The sequence below is a fragment of the Notothenia coriiceps genome, unplaced genomic scaffold (genome assembly GCF_000735185.1).
Source record: "Notothenia coriiceps isolate Sejong01 unplaced genomic scaffold, NC01 NC01_scaffold00036399, whole genome shotgun sequence".
Taxonomy (NCBI): domain Eukaryota; kingdom Metazoa; phylum Chordata; class Actinopteri; order Perciformes; family Nototheniidae; genus Notothenia; species Notothenia coriiceps.
Window position 1 is genome coordinate 717,298 of NW_011369100.1, and position 27,183 is coordinate 744,480.

The 27,183-nt window shown below is 41.9% G+C and overlaps 1 protein-coding gene across 1 annotated transcript; it reads right to left on the reverse strand.

Moving 5' to 3' along the window:
- Positions 1-204: 204 nt before the first annotated feature.
- Positions 205-27,183, reverse strand: kcnd2 (potassium voltage-gated channel, Shal-related subfamily, member 2). The gene is made up of 4 exons (XM_010792373.1): positions 26,762-27,183; positions 25,330-26,511; positions 886-1,048; positions 205-438 (listed from the first exon to the last, which is right to left on the reverse strand). Exons 2-4 carry the CDS (start codon positions 26,439-26,441, stop codon positions 205-207), a joined length of 1,509 nt encoding a protein of 502 aa, XP_010790675.1. The 5' UTR covers positions 26,442-26,511; positions 26,762-27,183.

Consider the following 27,183-nt stretch of genomic DNA (forward strand, 5'->3'; position numbering starts at 1 on the left):
GATGTTAGCTTCTTTGACGGATACAAATGTCTGTCCAAGAGCAGTTAGTTTGCCTTACAGATCAAATCATAAACTTAGATTGTAATAATGCAGAACAATTAATGAATATGCCAAGGAAAAACTGACAGTGTTGAAAGATGGAAAAGCCTTNGTGTCGAGGAAGCATGTCGATGCCGCAGCTGAGAGGTGTGATGTAAGAGACGATCACACTGAAGCGCTGGAATGACAGCAGCATGAGACGCCCCCCCCCCCCTGTGTGTGGTGGCATGGCCCCCCCGAGCAGAGCGGCATGCAAGCATCAGCGAGGCCCCGGTCAATCAAGCCGCTGTTTGGTCCCGTTACCTCCTCCAGTGAGTTGATCTGCCCGTTTTGTTTGTAGCGCATATAGACATTAGTGCCTCGAATCTTCGCAGCACGGATTCTAGCAAGCCGAGATTTCTGTTTGAACAAACAGACCTCTGTTTTAGCCTCTGACGGTTTCTCTGTCAGGCTAATTGATGCTGTCTCCCTCCGGCAGCCACAGTATTTAGTAGGGAGAGGCCATGCTTAACTCAACCATTAGGAAATTCTGCCATGGCAAACACTTTGAGAAAGAAATGCACATATTGCTATTGAAAAGCTGCTGACACTATACTCCGAAGATCATTTGTTCAGTCATTGTCATTCCATCTCTTATTTCTTTCTCCTACTGACTCAAGGAAGTTGAGCCCATCCAACACACACATACACAGAAACACAATAACAGATTAATATTCTGGAAGATAGTGTTGGCCCTGTCATTCTGTTACTTGTGGATAAGGCAGGGACAGAGGATAAAGGCAGATAGAAGCAGAATAAAGACAGATAGGGAGAAAAAGGAAGGAGAGGGAGGGGGAGTGTCAGTACCCTCTGGGCTCGTCGCTTCTCCGCCCGCTGGCTTTGGTGATAGATCCGGCTGAAGTTTGACACGATGACAGGGACAGGCAGGGCGATGACCAGCACACCACTCAGAGAGCATATGGACCCAAACACCTTGCCCACGATTGTTTTTGGCACCATGTCCCCGTACCTGAAACACAGGAAACAGAACAGTGAGCACACCGGGTGAAAAAACAAGACAAAATAATATATTCCTTTGAAAGAATCTGCTTTCGAGGTTTGTTTCATCACGTTACGTCGTTGTTTGTTTGATGTTATTTATAAAAGTCTTGAAATAGTCACAGTGACCTTGGAATATTTCAAATACGAAGTCACACATTTGAAGTTGGTGAGGAATAAATAGGACTGCTCTGAAGTCGGTTTTTTCTTGGCCTACTTTCTGCATGCCATCTTGATGTTGCTCTTTTAAAACCCTGTTTCATATATAATTACACACCTGCTGGCACCGACTAATGCTTTGACATCACGACCAAATGCGCTACATATCCCCGGTGACCTCTGTTAGCCAAACAGCTTGTGAAAGATACGGGAGTAGTATCACATCAAGTAAAAGCAAAAGGGGAAGGGAACAGTGTGATGCAGAGCCCTAGAGAAATGTGTGTGTGGGCCTCAGCCACTGGTGTGTTTTGTTCTCCTTCCCACATCAAAATGGACTTGAATACTAAATGCAGACACAAAGTGAAAACACATTAAAACAGTTCATGTTTGAGATAAAGCGAAAAGCATCTCTCTGTGCTGCGACATTGATCTGATCTATGCATTACATTTTGGGACATTTTACACATGTTGAACAGGCTACATTCAGCATGAGCAGATTAATGGTTGTACATATGTCAGGTGGGTCTGAATCCTCCCCATTAAAGAGATTAATGTACTATCCTATAAGCCTGTCTGCGCTCAAGGTAAAGCAAAAATCAAACTGTCTGCATGATCTCACTTTCTTTACATTTTCCGACACATCCAAGGCCACTTACTTGAGACTAAGAATCATTTAGCTGTTTTAATTGTTTCAATCAATTCATTAAAAGGATTCTTTGTGATTAAAAATAAACTTGACTTTGAGTTTGCACTCTTGAAATTGCTGCTCGTTCAACACTATTTGTTCAAACACTGTTCAAACTGACGTGACGTTCCGCACTAATATTCATGTTACTGCTTCAACAAATGCTTTCAATTCACTACAAAACCAGACGATACACTGACACGAGACACTGTTAGGGTAAGGGTAATGTGTCCGTGACGAACAAGGTTATCTTATTATGGTTGTAACTGAGGATTTGTGGTCTTTAATGATGAAATAACATACCATAGTAAGGGAATTTATACTGCTAAAAGATTCAGATGTATTTCTGTATTTAAAGTGGACATATCATGCTATATTTGAATAATATAGTGTAGGACCATACCTATATAAGGCATGTTTATACTTTTTATTTTTCAAAATACCAAACAGATCATGCATTTTAGCCATTCCTCATTTTGCTCAATTTAACACTTTCTTTGCATGGGCTGATTCTGTGAGAACAGCACCATCTACAGGCCTGGCATATGTACTACATCGTCTAGAGCGCTTTCGAACGGCAATGTCTCCTCCTGATTGGTGGAGTTGGCCCAATAGCCGTAGCGCCACTTCTGTGACATCACAGAAGTGTTCAAATCTGGATCAGTCTGTATCAGATCCGTTGCAGCCCCTTTTTAAGAGATTTGGGTATGGAGGAAAATAGAGAGGGTTGTGTTTCCTGAAACTTGGTGAGTTCCCTGGAACACCGGGGACACATATTCATGTATAAAAGACCTACAAAAGTGCATTTTGCATGATAGTTCACCTTTAAGATTTGTTAGGGCATGTTCTTAACACCAAATGACTAGCTATGAAGACTATAATTCGGACAGATTTAGCCATCCTGTTGCCACACAGAGGTGAACATTATTTAACAGCATGAAATGTTCAGGTAAAACCCCTGATTTCCTCCAAGCACACATCTACAAATTACACCCACCAATCATTTTAACATGACCTGCTTGTGCATAAATAGCCTTCTGCAGACACTTTTGGCCACATGGAGCACTGGGAGTAGAAAAAGAGAGCAAATAAATGATTCAGAGCATGTATGTTTTCCTTGTCTTCTAAACATCACTCAGTGTGCTGCAGCAGAAGACCAGCAGGATTGCAGGTGGGTTAGATGAATGATCGAGATCCTTAATGCGCAAATGACCTGAGAAGACCATTACCTCCTGAGAGTAAGATGAATGCAGGTAAAGGACATCAGCATTGCTCAGTGGCTGTGACAGCCGCGCGTCTCTCAAGTGAGGCGGGGTAATGTGAATGTATCGCTACACGGGAGGTTGACTATTTCATAAATGAAGTTGTCTAATGCCCACAGCCGTCTGCTTGAGTCATTAGCCTCAGGTTTCCATCACGTTGGTCCAACAGCCGGGGCTTTTACAGAGCTTGGGCGGAAAGATGTAAAAGTGGACATTTTAATATCACGCTCGATGGGACTTCATGTACAACAGTTTGCTTTCAAGTTGAGTAATCTCACACAGATGTCATTAGTTTTCCAGATCATTACGGGTCAAGTCATTTCCCTATGTAATCACTGGCAAAGCCTAACAGCAGGTGTCAATTATAAATTCCTGATGTTCTGTTAAGAGGCCTATTAAGGAATCCATATGAAAAATGCAAGAAAGCTTTCTCTCACATAATGTGACTCTCTAACCTGTTTTATGCCAATGGGAAAATTGGTAGGATGCTGCCTGATACAATGCAATACATCGCAGTGCTTTTTATTGAAAGAATAGGATAGTAGTGGGCAGGTGAAAAAAAAAAGGAAGTAGCAAGCGCCCTCTGGAGAGAAACACTAACAGTGATGGATTGTTCATAAGGGGGAAGCTGAGATACACAAAGCTGTGCCTCCAGGATGACGGCAGTGGGAGGAATTAGCAGCAACGAGAGATTAAAGTAATGTTCCTGCTTTGTTCTTGTTGTCTCTGACTACCAGGTACCCACGTTTCCTAGCCCGAACTGACATGGGTGAGACACGAAGATGGATGGCCAGATCTTTATCCACCCTGCAGAGGAGGAAGAGGATTGTCTGAATGACTGAGTATCAATTCCCCAGTTCCACCCACCTGAAACCATACGGCGCTCGCATTGCACCGCTCTTAAAAACAGCGCATTCTGTGGAATTGTCCTACAGTGAGATGACAGCATTGCAGATGAAGCCCAGCACAGTGTGTTTGTGTGTGTGAGAGAGAGAGAGAGAGAGAGAGAGAGAGAGAGAGAGAGAGAAGGGGAAGTGGGGCTTCATCTCAGACAGTGTGAGAAAAATGTCAGATTAAAAGGTATATTTGAATTCATGAAGCGGGCGATGAATGTCCGGCCCGGCTCGGATAATAGACCAATCAAGCATTCATGAGTCCATATATCAACCTGCGTGGCAGAGTTTGTGCCACTGACCTACGAAGTGGTGTGGTATTTCATCAGGGGTGATCTGAGACAGATTTCTGAACATGACCTCTTCGCCACACAGCGAGCACGACACCTGGAAACATGGAGATGCCCGACACATAGGAACACACACGATCAAGCAGTCACAGATACATACCCTTGTTTGTTTGATTGTGTGTGAATATGTGCGTGTATGTGTGAAAAGGCCCTTAATTTGACATCTAGTTAAACCAATCCCTCTTCCCAAAAAAGCAATCTTGTTCCTTGATTGTCTTCCAGAAGCCTGTGTCTGAAATCTGACTGCCATCTGGTTGGTAGGAAGTGAGAGCAGAAAAAAAGCAGGATATCTGGATGACTTTATAGACACATCATTTGTCTATTTCTCTTCTGAGGGTACGGTCCTTTTCCTTAAATCAAACACAATTATAGGAAATCTTTCCAGGTATAATGAGTCTCAATTGTTTAAAACCTGACCTTTGAACTGCTGCGATCAGAAATCAACCCATCAAAGAGTTTGGGGGGTTGGCAGGAGAGAGGCATCACTTACAAAAACCCCTCCTTTAACTGAGCACAGGCTTAGGTTTTCGATGTAATCACGGGGGTCTAAAGTAAGTCCTGCTGTCCCACAGACTCACACTGCAGTATAGGGATCACAGCCTAAAGCTTAACCGTGCTGACAATTAGGATCCAAGAGGGATTGTGACAGATCTTTTAGCTGAGAGGGCTTTGTCACCAGCGTTCAAATCCAATCATCCACTGGCACCTCTGTCATGGTACCTCTGGCTTTCACTTCCCGGGGTTTACCATGAAACTACAGTGCCTCGCCCCCTGCAGAAGTGACTATAGTCTGCCATAATAAAAGTAAAAGGGAATAAATGTCTTCACAGCATCCGATTCCCCTGATGATCCATGAAGGTCAAAGTGTTCAAAAGCAGAAAAACCCTGTGAAAAAGATACTCCAGCTACTAGTGGTGCTTTTCCATTAAATCCGTCATGGTAAAAGACATCTCTTCAAACTGTACTTTGATCTACTTCGATATTTCAACGAGAAGCGAACTAATTTGATTATTACAATAAGCATTTTGATTTGTCAGCTGATTAGAATTGAGATAAATGAAGCACACTGCTCTATCTCATGCATCATCTTTATCCGTTGTTTCATGCCAATGATTGCTGGGAGGGCCTGCAATCTGAGAATCTGAATCTGAAATTAATTTCAATCTCTCCTTCTTTCATGAGATTGGTTGAAATTCACATCTCACTCTCCGTCAGTTTCTTATCATCTGCAAGGGGAAATCGCCCTGAGGGCACATTCACTGGCGTCCGTTGTGCATGTGGAGTCACAGTGGACTTACTATGAAATGCTCTTTGAGATGCTAAAGTAAGACATTCATTTGAAAAAGAACTTTGTAGTGGAAAAATATTCAAGGTCAGCCACTTTGACTCTGAAATGGCATTAGCATGTATTATCATTTCAAAAAAGAAAAGATATTTCAAACATACTCTCTCCATCGAGTGTCATCAGCACGTCACTGATAAATTCTGTGAATGCAATATTCTCCGTCTGACCTTCAACAGCCATCCCATCGCACACCGAGCTCCCTATCAGTGCTTCCTGAGGTAATTCACTCGCTCAGTTTCACAGTTCAATGGTTCCTACAGCAGAGACAAGCCCTCCAAACCTGTGAGACCAAAACCTGCCAATTATCCTGAAACTCCCAAACTGTCGAAGACTGTACCAATCAAAACTTGATAAAGACAGAGAGAGGCATTAAAACAGTGCGGGGACAAAGGGAGAGTGGCAAGGTCGGGAAGTATCGGATATCCTGTAAGTGGGGACATCTCCTGGAGCGTGATGTGAAATGTAAAGCTACAGCCGAGGATCAAAGACTGTCAGAGTGGACAGAACATTAAAATGTTATCTGAGGCTCTGACACAGAAGTGATGAAGCTTCACACTGACCAACCGGGAGATGCTACATTATTTAAGATATATGACAAGGTGCAAATGGAGCAAAGCTCTATGACAATATGTTTCTCCGTTTATTCTCCACAAGGCTGCTGAGAGAGCACAGTATTCCACCTCGCTGACAGTTAAATAATAGATGTTCCCAAAAAGAATATAATTTTCCTCATGAACTCCATCATGGTCATACCACTATGAATTCAGAAAATGGATTGTGCTGCCTGCATGTCACAGAGGCATACTTACATGAGCGACAAGACGATATAAATGTTCTGGGGTGTGTGTGTGAAGACTACGAGATTTATGGTGTACTGCAGAAAAGATCTTGAGGGTGGTTATGTCATATTAAGAGCTCTCATAAAAAATGTAGTGTGTAAAAACAAGAAAGGAAAGGGTATATGATCGTTATTTTCTGTGTCAATGGGCATCATGATTCTGACCAAAGAGTAGGAAAAGAGAAATGCAGCAAACAAAGATTGCACCATTTACAGATGAACAAGGGTGAAGTGAAACTAATGGAATAAAGGAAAACTCTCTGGTGTACCATAAATCTATATTATTGATGAAGCAAACGTAAATCAGTTCTGTGTTTTGGTCAGCATGTTAAAATATGAAATACACACTGCATTTATTCATCTCCACCGTGAACAGACTGTAAAATCTGTGTTATGCCAGAGAGACTGGAAGCACCCCGGCGGCGATCACCCTGAGGGACTTTTTCAATGCAGAGGCACAGCTACACTGCAATGCAACCGTTTGGGGAGACGCAGCACAAGGTTTCAAGAATCAGAAGCACAATAAATGAACATGATCTCCAACATGATCCCTAAACACCACATATCATTCCTGATGTTCTACACTGTCAGCGGCTTGGGAGCACAACATCCAAAACGCTGGCTCTCCTGGGTTTGGACACCAAAGACTGATGGGATTAGGAGTGTGTGGGCTGATAGGGCTGTGCTCTGATGCTATCCCTCAGATATACATCATTATAGCGCAGGGAATCCCACAGGCGCTGGGATTAGCCTGCTAGATTTTCACTGCAGGTGATAAGGGAGAGTAGGAGAGGCTGGCAGAACTACACAACATAATGGGGAGATAGGGAAGCAGAGATAGCAGGATAGCGAGAGGAGCGCACTACCTGGTGTTATACGTGCGGTAGGAAAAACAGCGCGCGAGTATGAGTAACTGTGAACAACAGCCAAAGGGAAGGACAACTTTGAAAAAGGTAAACAGCGCCAACTCTGTGGGAAATAATGCACCGGCTTCATTGCTCTGACTGGATGTTTCAATGCAGTTAAATGAAGTGTGGAGCAGATGTGAGAGATAGTTTCGATATACTTTCCACTATCCAGCTGACAGTCCCTGCAGATTTACGGAAGGCGCTTGGAAGAGCTGAAGGTTAGCATGTGAAGTTCAAGGAAACAGCCGTTGCACGCACTGCTACACGCCAGTCTGTGTTAAGGCATTGGAAATGAAGACTTTGTGATGTAGCAGTGTCAACGTGGCTGTGATCTTCAAACTGAAGGTTCAACGTGGAGACTCAGGAACTACACAGAACCAATAAAGGCCTTTTTCTTACCCATGCAGACAGAGATAACCATATAGAATAATCCCCCATGTATAGCTCTGGCAAAGGCACCTCATCTCTCTTGCTCACATATCAAACATGTATTCCCTCAGCCCTCCAAATCCCAGTTTAACCCTCAACCCGGGGAAACCAGGCGGCTAGTTATCACCGAGGCTTTGACATTAGCATGCATGCCCTATTTCATTTGGGAGATCTTCTTAAGAGTCAGGGATGATAAAAAGCTTTCCTCTCTACCGCTCTTCCATTTCTGACTTTGACTCACCCTTCCTCTGCCTGGACCTGCCTCCAACTATGAGATGGAGATGAAACGCTTCATTCTCTTTCTTTTTTCTCCTCCTTTTCTATTATCATTCAGTGCCTGCACAGCGCTGCTTGACAGTTTTTTCTTTTCTTCTGCTCTTCTCCCTCAGTCTCCACCTGCTGACACTTAAGAAACAACTGCTGTCCTGTGCAAAAAAGCACCCTTATTCCCCTGCTATTATGTGCTAAGTCACCTCTACCTCAGCTCCCCGTCGTCATGATTACAACCAAGTCCTCCTGGCGATTTCTGTTAATTACAAGATAAATGGCTGTTCTGTATTAATAGAAGTTTTACGAGGGTTAAGTATCCTCACGGACACACAAAATAGCACGTTATCCTGAGAACAGCATATTTGAGAGTTATAATTTGTGTGTGTTACGGTCTGGATGTCTTCCATTAGGAAGGCCGAGATGAAAAAACTGACTCAAACATTGCTCACAGTCATTTGCAATTCCATGTTTAGATTACCCATCCTCCTTACATTAGAAAGCCAGGGGCTAAAAATATATTCTCATAAGGTCTGTATAATGCTTTGATAATGCAATAACACTGCTGCGTGGCTGAATGGGGGGGGGCAAAGGAACATGAAAGAAGGGTTGAAAGCACGAAGGGGTGCCAGCGCTATGGATTATGAGAGAACGTGATAATAAAATGAAATCATCAGACACTCAAGCGATTATGCTAATGAACTCATTCAGTATTCATCATAGGTTAATCGGCAGAGAGTGGTGGCATTTTCTTGAACATTGGAAGCTCTGATGGAGCAGGCGGAGAGTTACCTCACCCCTGGTGTGTGGAGGCCTGAGGCGGGGTTAGAGGTGAGACGAGAGATTAGCCATTGAGAAAAACAAATTAAGTAGTAATTGCAGTAAAAGCATTAGTAATATCAGTGCTCATAGTCAGTAGTAGAAAAAGCATTCAGATTGTATACTTCAAGCGGCCCTATAATGCTTTTGGGGGTTTTCCCTTTCCTGTAGTGTTTTATATATTAACAATTCGATTGGCTAGCACTCCAACACATTGTACGTTATATGCTAAGGTGAGGGACATCTCTAAGCAGTTGACCAATCACAACAGAGCCGGTCAGCTAACCAATCAGAGCAGATTGGGCTCTGGTTTCAGACAGAGGGTGAAAAGAGGTGCTGCAGCACAAAAAAAAGTATGAGAAAAATAAAGACTTTTTTGAATATTAAAGCATGTACACATGTCACAGCAGAGGCACAAAATACAAAGATGATCCAGCAAATGTGCATAACAGGGCCACTTTAAGTACAATTTTCAATACTTCATTGTAGAAAGATTCTGTTACAAGTAAAAGTCATTCTTTCCAAATAAAAGTACAATTATTGGAATAAAAAAATACTCAAGTACCACAATTATGCACTTGTTAAGCCTAATGGCCACTTATTAAGAACCATATATGAAATTACTGAATTATGATTAGTTATGCATGTTTTCACAGCTGGTAGAGGTAGAGCTAATTTTAATAACGTTGATGTATAGTTTGTATTTGCTAAAAATCTGAATCTTCAAAGTATTTAAAGCTGTCGGATAAACATAATGGAGTTCAAATTACAATATTGGTTTTCAATTTCAAATGTAAGGAGTATAATTATAAAGAAAATAATTAGTTACATTCCACCACTGCTAATATAATGAGTTGTATTGTTGTTCAATGTGAACCCCCCCTCGTCACAAAGACAAAAGGGATCAAACAGGTCTCTTACTGGTGCATACTGTACATGCCAATCGATGCAAATGGTCCACTAGTATTGACCCGATGAGATTTCATAGTGACCCCGGTACTCTTTGTTGTGTGGTCAGGTGATGGAGGAGAGGAAACTGTGAAAAGTATTGTGCATTAGTGCCTGTGCGTTGGAAGGGAGACCGGGTCCAGCAGCCTCATTACACTGACAGCAGATTAGTGCTCCGCGGCGCCAGAGCAGACGGTGAAAGATTAACTTTGATGTGCGATTCCACACAGAGCAGCCGCTGGATATCAGCTCCCTCCACCAACTGGCCCCTTTCCTCTGAGTTTGCAGTGTGTGCATTCATGACTTACAGTATCTAAAAATCTGCTTTTTTAACGACAGGGAACAGTCACAAGATTTTGGGCCCCAGTGAGTTTTTTGCTCTTGGCAATAATACACTTACTGTAAAGAAACATTTACATGTTAAGTTCAAATGTGCCAGATGTAGCCATTTCGCTGATTATGTTCAGTATATCTATTCATCTATAGAGTGCTTTTTAAACATTTATTTGAAAGAGCACCAGCTTTACACATGAAGATTAGTTTTCTCATTATAAGGAGGACTTAATTTGTAACAAAGGACGTATAATATCTTCGGTGGCTCTGGAGAAGGTTTGTTAAGTACAGAAATAACCCCTGATTCTGGTTTCATCAGTTTTATCTGTGCTCTGAGCCTTAATGATTAACATGGTCTGAGTTACAAACTATTGGAATTTGAAAGAAGTAATGAACGTCACTTGACAATTATTTTTTTAATTTATCTCTCACATAACCAAACTTTATGGAAATGCACTTAAATATCACACAAGTGTCCCTTTAATTGGTCATCTGTTTAAAACTATTATACCGGTAACTGAATGTCATAAAATAATTGAAAATGCTTATCACCACACCTGAAATCTGATGTCTTGACCAACAGTTAAAAACAAAAAGGTTATTTAATTACCAATTATAAAAGACAAAGTAAAGCAGCACTTCCTCACATTTAAGACGATGGAACCTGTGAATTTATCTAAAATACTGAGCAAACTCCATTCACTGATAATGAACCTTATATTCAGATTGTTTAAGCTAATTACTGTTCCAAGTCAAGAATGAACTTCCCCGATTGATTGAATATCATTCTGCAGTCTCTGTGAAGGTCAATGTTTCTATAAAAGCTAAAAGAAAAAGACTTGAGGCAAATAAATAAAGTAGAAATAGGCCGAATAAAGCCCTGGAATTTGGAGGAGAGGAGAAGTCTTAGGATATTACATGTTTGGGGGGACGATCAATTTTCCTCATGCTCAACACCAGAAAACTTCTCGATTCTGTTTGAGTTGCAACTTTAAAATGTCTGTATCAGCTTTTTTCCACCGAACAGCTGCAGTCCCACATCTTCAGGTTTGCTTTCCCGTACTACATGCCAAACTACACTCTAGTGCAGGATAGTTAATGCCTCAGATGGGACGCTGTTAGTAGATACAGAATCTAATAGCAAAAAAAACGTGTCATGCCAGTGAAAGAAGCTTTTCATATTCCTGAGAGAGTGTCTTTGAAACAAACATGAAGGTACACATTCCAGCCGTTTAAAAAAACAGCTACAAGTTCAAAGAAACACTTCAAAAATTTCACAGTGAGGCTGAGGGGAATAGCGGCGGTTGGGATGAGACAGAGGGGGTGGCGAAGCGTAAAAATGTACTGAGCACTCTCTCAAAGAGTGTGGACAGCAGCCAGGACGGCGACAGCAGCGAGGCCAGATAACAGCGAGTAGCAGGAACCAGAGAGAACCTGTGGGGAAGTATTGGGAAGAGCTGCATCTCCTCTAACAGCTGCTGACTGGCCCCTGGGGCAGAGCATGGAGCTGCTGTGCTCGCTGTACGCCACCATCTCCCCACCTGCACCACATACTACTTCCTGCGCATGGGGACATCATTACTTTTTCCATCTCACTCCATGAGACTTCTCCTGTCAAATCAAAAAATGACACGAAAAATAATAACTCAGCGCCATGGGCTGAATAACAACAACAACAACAACAACAACGCTACTAAAAGGTCATTTTGCAGATGAAAATTGGCCTTGCATCCACACAATCTATCAGTCATCAACGTGTTTATAGCTACATTTACTTTCACAGCAGTGGGGGGGCTGAGTTAAACCGACCCCGGGCCAGTGGGAGAATGTATGTGTACTTAATGACACAACTCCCATCATTTATAACTTGTGCGTCTTGGTCACTGCAGAGGACAGGCTCCTGATGAATAATGATGTTAACACTGCGCTTTTGCACCGCAGACAACACATTTGAATGTGCCGTTAACAATCGGGACTGAATGAAGGTTATTCATTTTAATCACACTACAGCACGCCCTCCCTCCCACTATCCCAGGGGGTTGCTATATTTAAGCACTTTTTCATTTCTTCTCCTTTTTTTTTTTGGTCTTGGCTGATGGCAAGGCAATTGCTTTGTGGGATGTCTGCCCTTGAAGAATCAGACAACAGAAGGAGATATTTTTACATACTGTAGATGTGGAGTAGGAGCAAGCTGTATCAAATGTAACGCTTTGACTGTGTAGTGTTAAGGAATCAAATCAGAGACGCTTGCTTTCTAGCTTTTATTTATCTTTTTCGTATGTTTCCTCGCCAAAACACGAGTGATGTTGGTTTTTTACCTGTACTCTAAGATTAGCAATCTGTCCTGGGGGAGAGAAGAAGATTTGGAACGTGTTCCTCCCATCACTCCCATTCACTCGCCCGCTTTCTAATTGGAATACTCCATCTGTTGAGGCCTACAAATTGTCTTCTGGGGCTGCTACAGCTAAAACATCCTATAACACACCAATACTTTAGGGACGGTCTTCTTGGAGTGCTTCCATACCAGGCACTGAAAGAGTAGTTGGTCCATGTGTGTGTGTGTGTGTGTGTGTGTGTGTGTGTGTGTGTGTGTGTGTGTGTGTGTGTGTGTGTGTGTGTGTGTGTGTGTGTGTGTGTGTGTGTGTGTGTGCCTTGCCTGTGTAATGTATAATCAGACGTCCAGCAGCTACACCCTGGAGATAAGTAGATAATACACTATATGCTGAAATCCTGATATAAAGCCGGCAGAATTGGCTGCTTCAGAAAATAATCTACCAAAGCAGATAGGTCGGGACTGAGTGACATACTTTAATAAGAATTATTTAACAAGATCAAAATGTTGATATGTTCCCGAAATATAGCGTCAGTAGTCACACGCACATCTGATAAGGGTTTCTTCTTCGCACTCTCAGAAGATTTTTCATCTTTTAGGATTCTCTACCAAATCCTACTTGTAGTCGTTAATGATATGGGAAATTGTGTTCCTCACGCTTGTCACTCTTTACATCCCATTGACTGGGAATTGAATACTCGGGAGCGAGCAGTGGGACGTGTGACAGTGTATTTGTGGTGATGATTACAGCCCATTAACTTTGATGGATGCCATTTCACAGAAAAGAAGATGGGAGTTGGAACAGCGACGACGCAGCTTGTTTTTGTGTCTCCAACATATGTACACAGAAGCATCTAGAAGAGCCTGGAGGAGTAAACCTGAACAAACTGCATGCAGAATTGATTCAGAATCACAATGAGACCATTTCACCTTTCGGAGGTAATTGAATGTCACATTGGAGAGGCTGATGCTGGATCAGTCTCCCAGGACGCTCATGCATGATTCCCCTTTGACCTCCAGAGGACAGCAAGGATCACCTACGCTAAGCATTTACATCAGGAGTGTACACAGTATGTTTTTCCGTGCAGGTGAGAGTGTAGCACAATATGCAAGTAAAAGACACTAAGCTGGACCTGAAATTGCTTTACAATGTCTGGCTTTACTTTTATTTATGCTTCCTGTCTGAGGTGTTTTCCTCTCTGCTCAACTCGCTGGCTGTGTGGTTAGTCAAAAATGACACAAGCTCCATTTGTCTGTGGTCGTTATGTAAAAATAAGGTATTGCATGCTAGCAATCTGACTCTTAAGCTCCTCCACAGGGATTACGGACAATTGGCTAAGGGGAAAAATACAAATAATAATCAACTGTTTACGTTTTTTCCTCTAATACCTTGAAAAAGAAACGAAAATCCGCACATAGAAATGCAATCCTTAAGCAGTTGAGGCACTCCTGTGTAGGACGCCTGCAGAGAGATACACAGGCACAAAATCCTTTTGATGGGAGAAAAAGTCCCTCTTCCATAATATCTAAGCAAACATATCAATATACAGTTACTGGCGTCTAAATAAAGCTATTAAATTGTGCAATCTTTAAGTCAATAAAATCCAACCATTACAGTATTAAAAGGCATTGACAGAGTATGAGGAGAATTTGCCATTTCAATGCTTTAATATGTTTACCTGGATGGACCTTGTGAGTTGGAAGCCTCATTTACTCCCTGGACTGTGTATTCACTTCTTTCATGTGTTGGAAATGTTATATTTAGTGGAATAATTACTCTGGTCCTAACTGATTAGTAACTATAAAAGTATTATTGAGCAACATTTATTTTACGATATCAATATAGGTATTAATAATCTTGAATGGTCCCCTTTCAGATTCTTATCATGATTGATACTTTCATGTCTAAGGAGCATTGTAACTTGTATTTGTGAGCCCACATCTTACTGATGTATCAGATATTATTTGTTAATCAAGGGGTTTTGTATGACACTTCATCTCTAACTACTGCTGTTAAATAGTGGAGTAAACAGTAAAATATCCTTAACAAATGAAGTGCTGTGGAAGCACAAAAAAGAAATACTTAGAGTGCCAAATATTTCACCACCTAAAGCTCCTGCTCTGTGACAAAATGGTCAAACACCAAATGTGAAGCTCTGACAGAATGATAGAAAACTATCCTGAACTGAGCACTAATTCACTGGCAGGATAACTTTGAGCCGTGATGTAAGAATTAGCTGTGATAGCACTATGACATGTTAAAAGTCATCCAGTAGGAAAGAGCAAGAAGTGGCAGGTCTTACATGTTTTAGCTTTGTCACCAAGTTACCTTGACAGACTGTTACTACTGACAAAAATGTAAACTAGCAGCTCTGAGAGTCTGTGCTTAGCCATAGGCTATGCTTCAAGATAAACGGTAATGTCACAATTCCCAAAGGGTCACAATGACTATGCTAGCCTGCTCACTTAATCACAATGTAGACTATATTCGTCGCCTTACTATGGTGTGGTATCATGAAACGGCTGCTATTTGGCGCTAAAAACAAACCACAGCGAAGGCAGATGTCATTAGTATTGAAGGTTTTTGGTCATGAACCAAAGAATAGGGGGAATCGAAATGTCATCCTGATGATGACACTGCTGTGAAAAAACTGAAATGTTAACTTTAATTAAATGTATTATGTCAACAGACTTCACATAACTGCATTAAGTTAGTTGAAAGCAATAACATCACGTTTAACCTAATGTTTTTTATTTAAATCTAATAGTATTGCTTTCAACCAACCTAATACATGTAAGTGAAATCTGTTGACACATTCAAGTGTAATTTAAGTCAACATTTTAGTTTTTTCAGATTTGATAAGATCAACAAACCAAAACAAATATTACAACTAATCCCGAGGGTAACTCGAAAATGTGTATCAACTTTTAAGCAAAATCATCTAAACTCTAACAGACATCTCAATCAATGTCATCTTAATAGTGGCGCTATAGGGAAAGTCGGGGATCACTAATATCAAAACCAGTGTTCCTTATCCTCTGGGCACAATAAATATCTGTACAAAATGTCAGAGGAAATCCATCGTATAATCTCAAACATAGGGCTGGCTCAACCAGCTGACATCGATTTCCATTCACGGAACCACGCTGCTGGTGCTGCAAACAAAAAACCTACTGTCTGTTTAAGCGGAAAAATGCGATGGTTTATCACTGTGGGATAGTAAATTACATTGAAATACACACAAAAGACAGACACTGATATGTGATGCCTTCAACCTGCCATGTGACTGCTCTGAATTTACAGGTGGCGGGCACAATAAAAGCATCATCACCATTTCCCCTTTGTGAAGATTTAATGCTTCTTCCCTATTGAGACTGTGGCAGTAAAGTGCTGATTTAACACGGTGCTAGTTCTTTAAGACCATAGTAATTCAATTGCATCTTATTGTTGTGTGTGATTGATTTTATTGCGTAGCCTATGATGGAAACTGTATCAATTTATACAGAAATATTTCTCCTTTACAAAATCAATTGCTCTTGCATGAGGTGCATTTAAGTGATCAGTTGTCTTCACATCATAGCATCTATGACTGGTGCTTAATATAACATCCATCTGAGTGTGCATGGGGACAGTTTAAAAAAAGGGAAAATGTCCAGACACGGGCACACCTGCTCATGAGAAATTTGTTTGGGGTGAAAGAGGAAAATATAGCCCTGGAGCACCTGCCCTGTTTAGTTTCTGTTTGACCAAATGGCCTACATTAGGTGATATATTTAGCTATTTATAGAAGCTGGGGCAGGCAGGAAACAGCTGCCATGCGTCAGGGTGACAGGCTGACATCCCTCATCTCAGCAGGACCTCCCTGCGAGGCAGACGGGAGGAAGCTCTCAATACCTAAACTGAAATGGGACATTGCCTCTTATCATTCATTCTGCATACGGAAACTAATAATCTATGGAGCCTGTGGCAAAGACTCGACAATAAAAAACTGAGTTAACAGTGGCAAGTATGGGCCGCTCGATTCAAAGCCACGCTCGTGCGCTTTACAGAGATCCGTTTTCTGCCTTTACAGCAAACTGAGGATTGTATTCAAGTGGGATCACTATTGATCAGGAGGAGCTTTTATTGTGGTATCCTGGAGCTGTAAACTGGCACAAGATGCCTCAGCTCCGACAAAAATGAGACGGTTCATCAACAGCGCTTTAAGCTGGCAAACAAGCTGAATCAATATTCATGACTTTGCTGTGAAGCCGCTCACGTTCAGGTATTATGAATGGACTGTAAACCAAATTTCATTTGATGTGTTTGCATCAAAGTGTCCCCGCCCTCTCAGAAACTGATGACAAGCCATGCCTTCTGTTTGTCTTTGGTACATGAAAGTCTCCATTGATTTCACACTCTCACAGGATACAAGACAGTAACTGGTGCAACAGTACACACTTTATTTCAATAAAAGTGTGAAATAAATAGATTCTACACTGCATTTAAGTGCAGATACTTAAAAACTGGGGAAACTGTCAAGTTTATACATTACTTTCATTTCATCCAGCTCATATTTTGCTGAGAGGCTTTAAAAAGCATAACTTCCTTTTTAAAGCCTTATTTAGTGATATCCTATCACTCTTCAGAGGAGCACAAGTTACATCACTTTGAATTCTTTTCGTACACACAGCAGACTGAGGATTGCTGTTAGCTATAATCTCTGAATCTCTGCTGATCGCAGATGTTGGCTTGTTTGGCTGAGGGGCGTTTTTGATAAAGAGACAAATGTCAGGGGGAGGGATACTCACAGTCTGGCATTAGAGGAGCTGGCACCGTTTCAAGATATTGTGTTTGCTATGCTGTCCCATGCGCCAGAGAGAAAGAAATCGGTGCAAAGTGCAATTCAACCCGCCCACACTTTTCACATTGACGGGTGGGACTATCATCACCTTCCTTATAACTTTTTTGTCCCTACATCTGTGCTGCATAGATGGATTTCGAGGTCAGAAAGGGGGCAAGGGCTGGATTAGATGTGGTAAATGCAGCATAATGAATTCTAGTGCAATGTTTACCATAGAGACAGTGGCATCTAAAAATAAAGGAACAACTGTTTCTCCCCCGACCAGCACTCATTACATTACACTGTGAGGGTGCGGTTCAGACATGCATAGTGAACATTAAAAACGTTTCAGCTCTCTGTTCCTTGTATGCAGATTAGCTAAAGTGTTACGCTGAAGTAGCAAATGAAGGTCCGGTGAGTTGCATTTGTTTAACTCTACAATTTATTACAGTGATTTTTTTCCCCACACAATGCTAATGTGGCTTGTGGGAATGATTCAGCCCAATTCATTCTTCTGTTGTTTAAACACCATGTTGAGTCGATAATTCGTTTGCTGACCTTACAGTGCAACCCCAAGCATGAACATTTAAACTACTGAGTGGTGGTAGCTACATTATGTCTCTCCAAAGGAACTTTTAGTAGCTGGACTTCCATTTAGAAAAGTGTTCCTGCAGTGAAAATGTTTTGTTGGAAGAGAGGCTCGACCAAAATGAAAGGACACGAGTGATACAAATGGAATATATTAAAATAACCTTTAAAATATTATTACAATTGTTTCAGATTTAAAGGAAGATAACTCAGGGAACTTCAGTTTAAGCAACTTGGTAAACATTTTAGGAATTATGTTAATTTGCTTTATTAATAAGAGTTGGATGAGAAACAAGTCCCCCAAACGGCAAGATACGATGCATGTCCCTGCGCTTCAGAACAACATATTAAAGCATTTTCCAATTATTTGTGGTGTCTGTGCCTTCAAAAGCTGTTAAATAACTAATGACAAATAAATCAGCTTTATAATTTTACGCTCTCCTTAAGGTTTGTTTTGTTTTAGGCACAACAAAGACTTGGTAAGGAGAAGGGAAACATTGCTGTTTGGGTTAAAGCCATGTTCTTAAAGGTTATACAAATAGGTTTGTTATGTTTAAAGAAATAGTTTAGCATAAAGACTGGAAACAAGGAAACTAGCCTGGCTCTGTTCAAAGGTAACAAGCACTTCTAAAACGAATTAATGTCATATTGTGGTTTTTATGTGTACAAAAACCAGATGCAGTGACAACAGGACTCCAGGAAGCAAAGAACAAGCGAAGGGAAACAAGTCATTCTTCACCATATTGACAAGACGTTGGTGGCACAGAAAATAATTAAATATATAAAAGGCTGCAATAACATGCACTGCAAAGGAAAAAAACAAAAGCAAAGACACTAGGAATACCATAAGATACTTTAAAAATAGCTATTTATTAAAGGTGAACGCCCAGCATAGTTTCTCCAATGGTATTGGAACAATCGCATCACTAAATAAACATTGCTAGCTCATTCGTGTTTCTCGGTTTCTTCTGCTATTTCTGTTAAACTCTCCTCGGTTGTTTTTTTTGCATTTGTGAATAACTGTGGTTTATATACACCTGCTAGTGTTTTGTGAAGATTAATTGTGCTGTAGGGTTGGATAAATCTATACCTAAACGATTGAGACGACCAGCAATTAGTCTTGTTTGCCGATTGATTCTTGCATCAATAAGGTTGATATATAAAAAAATTGAACGAATGAACACTCTTATAAATGCATGTGCTCTTTGCAGTTGCTTCACTCATGTTATTAAAACATAATAAAGATATATATCAAATGTTGTTATTTAACATTACAAATGGATGGAAATGCAGCATGACCATGAGATAATAATATGTACCTCATAAATCATGACACGAGGGACTCCCTACATGTTATTACATTTACCGACTTTAATAATGAATGCTCTCAGAAGGACATCAATGATGTTAGCCGTGGTGTTATTTAGGCATGGGATTGAAAATGGAAAATCGGTTGTATCTGTCATCCCTTTTTCTCTTGACCCCAATGGCCTCTGTGAACGGTTACAATGGTATGCACCTTTTTCAATAGAGATAAAGCAATGTACTATATTAAGAGTAGCAACATTTGTATACATTCAATGCGACCCTGACATGATAATTGCGTGGATCTAATGCTAAGCACAGGGTTATCCACATAATATACTGTTGTACATCTGAAAAAAAGTGATGAGGAGGCATTATGCGTGTCTGCATACCAATATCCATGACCAGATCAGCCATTTCCATCTGTATGTAAATGCTAAGTATGTAAATAAGCCACGTCGCAGCAGAGTAGGAGATAGCTGTTGGGCTTGGGTTTATCATTTGAACACCATTTGATACACAGATCTCATGGCGTACACTTTTACATCCGCTATCTTTTCCAACATATCAAATTCCACGATAGGACACAGTCACATACTGTAATAGGCAATATTTTCCCATTTCAGTCATTCTCTCAACCGGGGGTCAGGGGCCCTGGGCTGTTAGATTGGAGGGAAGTGGAGCCAGGCAGAACAAACACTTTCTAACAACAATGAAATCGAGGTGATGTGTTTTCTCACATATCTCCTTATTTCCTAATGCACTGATGCTGCATTCATTCGGAGTAACTTTAATCTTGTTCTAGGAAATTCCATTAATCTTTGACGTTGCTTGCAATACAAAGAGGACGATGAAAATGCTGAGCGGTGGGAAAAACACTGATGCCATATTTTATGTCCTCACACTACGTTAGCCAGGCCCCGAGTGCAGAACATGCTAGTCTATTTCCCTGCTTAATGCAGCACATTCAAAGTGAATTAATGAAAAACCCCGCACGCAACGAGTGTTATTGGTGCTGCCTGGAAGATTGGTTGTCAAAGAAATCGAATCAAATGGAGGGACAGCCATTTTGTCCTTGCCATATAGATTATTTATCAATCTGACCATCTGCAGTGACGCATGCCTGCTTTTAGAGTCAGTTCACATAGACAGTATCCTCACATCAACCTACCAGCTGGACATAATCTGTTTTCAGTTCAGGGTTGACCGACCACAAATGCATTTTCTTTTTGCCATATTATTATACAGTATATACACTATCATTAAAATATAATTTAAGCTCCAGAGTCTTGAAGTTTCTATCTATTAGAGTACATAAATAATGTCATAAATATGTAATTTATGAATCCTTATAAAATGTTAATAAATCATTCAACCCACACCTCCATAACACCCTTTTAAATCTCTAGCTGCCAGTGAGAAGCTGCCTCAGTGTGATGAAAACAAAGAGAATAAAAGGAATGCAGGGGCTTGCGTATTTTCAATTTAGCAGAAAAAAGAGCATCTTTGTTTTGTTTTTCACAGATTCTGTCTTTCACAATGATCCTAATCTCCTCTGAAGAAGACTGCCTGTTCCCGCCCCTCGCTCTCACTCCTCCATTTCGAAGTCATTTGCATGGGCAGAAAGGAGCCAGCACATAACACATTTCAGTGCCAGGTTCCCCTCATTAAGTCACCTGTCACTTCAGCACCATTATACCAGGCTCATATTAGCATCACCTCTCTTTCCCAATAAAGCACCTGGAGAGGCACTATAGGCCTACAGGCTAATGGCAGCCTACACATCTCACATCAGCCACTTCTTCTTTACACAGTAATTCATCACATAATGGATTGCTGATTTTCATAATGTGCACAACATACACAATGCCAAGTGGTGTAATGTATTCCACTGAACACAAAAATGACACCCTTTGCAGTACATCATCAAACACACCAAATGTTCTCGCTGACTGTCGTGCTCAGTTGAAAAAAAAAACAGAGTGAAAATCCTCTGCATTGGCTGCGAGCTGAATTGTAACTTATCAAACCACAAGCCCACTATATCATCAACAATGCATTTGTTATCTCAACGATACAGATGCAGTAAAGGCCCTGCAGATTGTCCCTGTACATTTCAATTACATTTGACATGTGGTAAAGGCTTTCAAAAAGCTTTGCTCTGCACCACATCGAAGCATTACGTTAATGATTTGCATTGTAGGCTTTGATTGCAATGGGGTTGAGGTGTCAACACTGGCAGCATGATAATGGTTACACTTGCTGTGGTTTATGGGCCCAACACTGACCCCCAAGTCTGTTAACCTTGCCTCCTCTGTCTTGTAAATCCTACCTTGAGAGGTTTATAGGGCTCAGCTGTCAAGCCTTTTCAGCCGTATTTGGTGGGTGGAGCTGTAGCACAGACAAACGACACGGTGGTACATTTTGCATCTGTTGAGTGACAACAATGTACATGTGTTTGTTGCAGCAGCGAACAAAGCACATAGTAAACACCACAACAAATGCGTAATTTAAAATTATTTTTCTTAGCATTATTCAGAAGCAGCATGTGAAAATATTGATATGAGGATTGGAAGAAAAACGTGTGTTTGTTGTGGAGCTGAGGCTCATTCTGATTGTCAGAGGTAATGTCAGTTTGTGTCCAGAGTAACGTGAGTGTGGCACACTAAACCCTGTCCTCCCCACTCCCCTTCCCTTGTGGGTTGCGCTTGACTTCCACCGTTTTCACAGCTGCTCTCAGCAGTGCACTCCATTACACCTTAAATCACTTAAAAGATCTGAAGCACCAAAAAGTCCCTCTACAACTAATTCACCCTGACGGTGTGGATCATCTAGAAAAAACAAGAGCAAGAAAACACTGCAACGTCTGATTCCAGCCTGATAAAGTTGAATGCTCTCTTTATAATGGAATATATTGCTGCCTTAACTGGACAATAATACATCAAGTTACAAAATCATACACTCAGACCTGAGAGCAGTTTACAAGATTTTTGCACAACACAGATAACAATCGCATATTTTTCACAGCCAGGATCTTGGCAGGAGCGTTCTGACAGAGGCAGATTCCTCTTTGTCAGGTATCCGAAAGCAGCCACCGAGATTAGACTCAGTAAATAAGGAGGGATAAGTGGGTCTTGTCCTGTGTTTGGTGGCACAGAGCTGTAGACACGCAGAGGCGTGACACGCAGCTGCACAGTGCTATTGATTCTCCGCTAGTCTCAAGGCACCCTTCCTTTTCATTCAGGCTGCCTGCCAAGTGCCTCTGAACAGGAGCCCCTGCTTTCCCAATGTCTGCACGTCTGCTTAAGCACAATCAATGGGCCATCAGCGGGAAACAGAATGCACGCCACTGTCTTTACTTCCTCAGGGTGGGAGTCAGGGAAATTGAAAATATATGTAGTGGAAAGGCCTCATGATACCATGCAGGCATAAGGCATCATTGACTATCAGAATGAAATCAAAAGCCCCAGATGGCTACAGCCAGCAGCACCCCCTCTCGAGCTTATTTGCAACAGAATGACACGACTATACCACATCCATATCTTGCTGAAATAACTATTTGCTAGACCTGGATCAATTTTTCTGCATTCTGAGATCTGAAACAAACTGTCAGAGGAGCTCATTTACCCTGATCAGATAAGCATTTGAAGGTTACTGGAGGAGAGTACAACAATAGCTATGTCCCTCACTTCAGTGTCTTCAGCAGACAATGACGACCACAAATCAGCTCGACTGTAGGATTGTATGTTTTTTTTAAAAGCACACCTCAAGACAATGATAGATCATGAGAAGGAGCCGACTTTGTCTTTCAGTGATAGGTATTCAGCTTCTCCACCGGTGGTCCACTATGCAGCATTCTGCACCACTGCAAGGCTTCAGTTGAGGTTGCAAATCTGTCAGAGAGGCTGTCATGGTTTACAATAGAGTGACAGAAACGTCCCCATTACCAAGGACATTTCAGTTTTGTTCTCGCACGGCAGAACATCTTTTTCAAATCCATCTTAAGCAACACAAAGGGGATCCTGGGCTGAATGCAGCAATATCTTTGTTGCTTCCCAAAGATAAATAATGTACCCTCTTACACAACTCATCTCTCATCTGTGCTTTGAATGTGACTGGAAAGCATAGCCAATGCAGCATTACGTTTGAGGCGCTTCAATCACCAGATCGTGCGTATCACTAATTATGCACTCATTGGTCATTTCGAGGGTGAGTGGTAGTTCGACTGGTATTGAGTGAGTGCAGGGAGAAGCTTTGTATGCCATTAAGGTGACAGACTCAGTGTCATCCGCTGCAGATAGCGAGAGGATGACGTTGTGATAATAAGTAATAATAATCAAAATTATAATAAGATCTGTTGCCTGCAGAGCGGAAGTGTACCCAGGTGCCGAGTGTCTGCATCAATGCAGATATGAAGATCAAGAAGGATCCGTATCAAATACATGAAAAGTCAAGCAGGCAATTAGTTCTCTTTGTATAGGCGTGAAAAATCCTGCATCAGTTAAACCAAAAGTAATACAGAAAAAGTGCACATGTTATGTATACTTTAAATATGAACAGACACATCCTCAAGCACACACTTATGCACACACACATAACACATAGCCAGTGGTAGTTTGTTTTGCAATGTTTGATCTGTGATGTTATGACTTTTAAATTAAAAGACAACATTATTTCAACAGGATCTAATTTCTGTGTCATCAGTGAGTAGCTGCGCCTGAGGACTAACATTGGCTGAGTGGCTGTACAACCTCATACGTGCAGCAGCGAGTAAATAAGCAACCAGGATATTTTTACAAACAAATTAGAAACGGTCCGATTATTATTTCCCACTGTATGACTTAATAATCGTGACTTCAGGCACTCAAATGCCACATTCACTTTATTCATCTGAACGGATAAAAACCAATAGCAGCCAGACGCTCTCTGACAACAACTTTTCAGTACCTTGGAAAGCATACCGCCCCAGAATGCTGAGTAAATAAATAAATAATAGCTCAAATAATATAATAGCCCATACAAGCATCCGAGCGGTTGAGTGCCCTCATCAATACACAGTCATTTGATGTTACCGTTTTAACCGCTTTTAATTATGTTATGCTACATCAGCACATTGTACAGCTGATGTTGTTCATGAGCATGACATTAGCATTCAAATGTTTACTGCAACTCTTTAAAGGAAGAAAGAGAAGAGGGAGAGAATGAATTAATGAGAAGCAGGGGAAGCAGTGTGTGTGTGTGTGTGTGTGTGTGTGTGTGTGTGTGTGTGTGTGTGTGTGTGTGTGTGTGTGTCGTCTATACATTTTTTAAACTACTTTGCCTTTAATTTAATCACTGCCTTGGCCAGAAAATGCAGTATGCAGGATCTTGATCATTTAGGAGTCTTTTTTTCTTTGGCCCAAAGATTTTTCCTCTCACACGGAATAAAAAAAAGAAAAGAAAACTGAAAAATACAACAAAACAAATCCTCCACTGTCTTTTTTACTAGCCACACTGTATGTGTTTGCTGCTGCAACCTTTTCAAAAGAGCCCATCCAATAAAAGCCATTACAAAACAGGCAGGGACGAGGCCTAACCTTCGGATAAGGGCTGCCTGTGAGGTGCAGCCTCATTGATAGGCAGTGAATGGTGCACGGAAGCCTCTATAAAGCCGACTGTTGGCTGAGCAGCACTTGAGGCTGTTAATATGCCCACTAAATGCACACCTGTGGCTGCACAAAATTAGTTTAAACAATGGCCCCAAAATTAGGCTCTGTACGCTAATTCAACAGCTTCTCACAAATTAGAAAAATAAAAAAATAGTTGATGAATTCATAGGATTACTGTAATTAAATAATCGGGGACTTGTTTCGCAGCGTGTTTGGCTATTACAATGAATGTTTCATGGAGGCAGTAAGCTGTGAGCCGGTGATTTATGGACAGTTGAAACAGCTTAAAGGGTTTTATGGACTTGTATGCAGCCACCTACCCCAGTGTTGTCATGGTGACAATGGTGTACCAAAACGCTGCGGGGATACTGGTGAACTTGCTGGCTGTGGAACCTTTTTCTGCATAAAACATGACCGTTGCAAAGATAATGATGGCCATGGTGAGGGAGAATAGTAGGAAGCCCAGCTCGGAGGCGCAGCTCTTCAAGGTGTAGCCCAGGATGCGAAGCCCCGCAGAGTGCCGGGAGAACTTGAAAATCCGAAAGACCCGGAAGACCCTCAGCGTGACGAAAGCACCGCTCACCTGGTCATTATCCGTCATGACCAGGCCGATGTAGTAAGGCATGATGGCGACCACATCGATGACGCTCATCACGCTTTTCATGAACTTGTACCTGCTGGGAGCTGCTATCAATCGGAGAAGATACTCAACTGTGAATATCATGACGCAGGCAGTGTCCAAACAAAAGAAAGCCAGGGAGTAACGGTCTCCACAAGACATCTCTTTTGCCCTGTTGGGCATCGCCCCACATGGAACTGTCTCAACCACATTGGCCATCACTGATATGGCAATGAAGAAGCCTGTGACATAGTAGAAGACCAGCGCCATGGTGCTGGTGTGAGGGTTTTCAAAAGCCCGCCACAGGAACTCCCGGTGCGTGAGGTTCACCGGCGTGACGTCATTGCTCTGGTCCATTTCCTCGTCGTCTTGGAGCCTCTCTGCGTTTTCGCGCCGCCGGTCCTTGTACTCCTCATAACAGCAGTCCCCAATGATTTCGGCGATAATACCAAAGAAAGCCAGCTCCTCGTCGTACGCGGCTATGCATTCTTGGCGCGGATAGTGTAGTTTCCCCGTGCGGTAAAAATTGAGGATGTGTCTAAAGATGTCAGGGTCACGGTCGAAAAAGTACTCGTTTGTTTCGTCGTGGAAAAAGAAGTCTCTCTCAGTGCTCCCCAGCAAAGTGTCCGGGTACCTCTCTAAAGTGGTTCTCCACGTCTGAAACTTGGTCCCACTCACGTTGAGGATGATGAGTCCGTCCTTGCCCTTTTTCTTCTCTTGCGGGGGGATAGGCATAGGGGTGCTCGCCACGGGCATCCATCCTATGGCCGCCGCTCGGGCGAACGGGAGCCACGCCGCTACACCTGCTGCCATGCTGGCCTACAGTGTTTAATATAACCCTGCTCCGGTTATCACAGTGCTATGGTTCAGAGACGAATTGCATCTGCAGGAAGAACAGCAGATAGAAACTGGTGGTTAGGCGTTTGGAGCACCTAGGCTCAACAGAATGTGATAAGAAAACCCCCAAACCCATTTACTTAATCTGGCAATGCGCATAGCACTGATGAGTATCACTCTCAAAGCCTGTAACTGTTCATGTTATGGAAGCTCATACTTTGCGGCAGAATATGAATTGGCTTTGGAAAACGTCACCCATCAATAAGCAGGAATGAAAGTAAAAGAAAACCACCCACCTTAGGGAAGGCTGTTCTTTAAACTGCATCCACGGCGAGTTTAATACAAAATAGCGATCCTCGGAAGAGAACACTGCAGCCAGACGATAGAGGAAAAACAGAAGAATATCGTCGCATCAACAAGTTAAACAAACGGAGCAGCAGTTTCTCAGCAGAGAGTGGTCAGCCGTCCAAGCGCGATCTTTTTCTCTCTCCCCCTCTCTCTCTCTCTTCTTTTCATCCGCAAGGCAACGGTGCTCAGTTGCATGCGTTTTTCTCCCGTTGCAGCTACTCCTCAATAAACTCCTATTCCTCTCGTCGACTGCAAGACCACCCTCCCCCCTCCTCACCACCAAGCTCCGACTGTGGAGAGAGGAGAGAAAATCATATTCAGAGAGAGGAGTGGTCCTATCTGCACCCAGAAATTCCTCGGCCGCTCCTCT

Excerpts from the sequence above, each read along its gene's own strand:
- kcnd2 (XM_010792373.1), bottom strand. The coding sequence starts at position 26,441 with ATGGCAGCAGGTGTAGCGGCGTGGCTCCCGTTCGCCCGAGCGGCGGCC. Across the intron at positions 1,049-25,329 it reads GTCACCATGACAACACTGGG|GTACGGGGACATGGTGCCAA; the intron begins GTAGGTGGCTGC and ends CCTGTGTTTCAG. Across the intron at positions 439-885 it reads AGAAGCGACGAGCCCAGAGG|AAATCTCGGCTTGCTAGAAT; the intron begins GTACTGACACTC and ends TTGTTCAAACAG.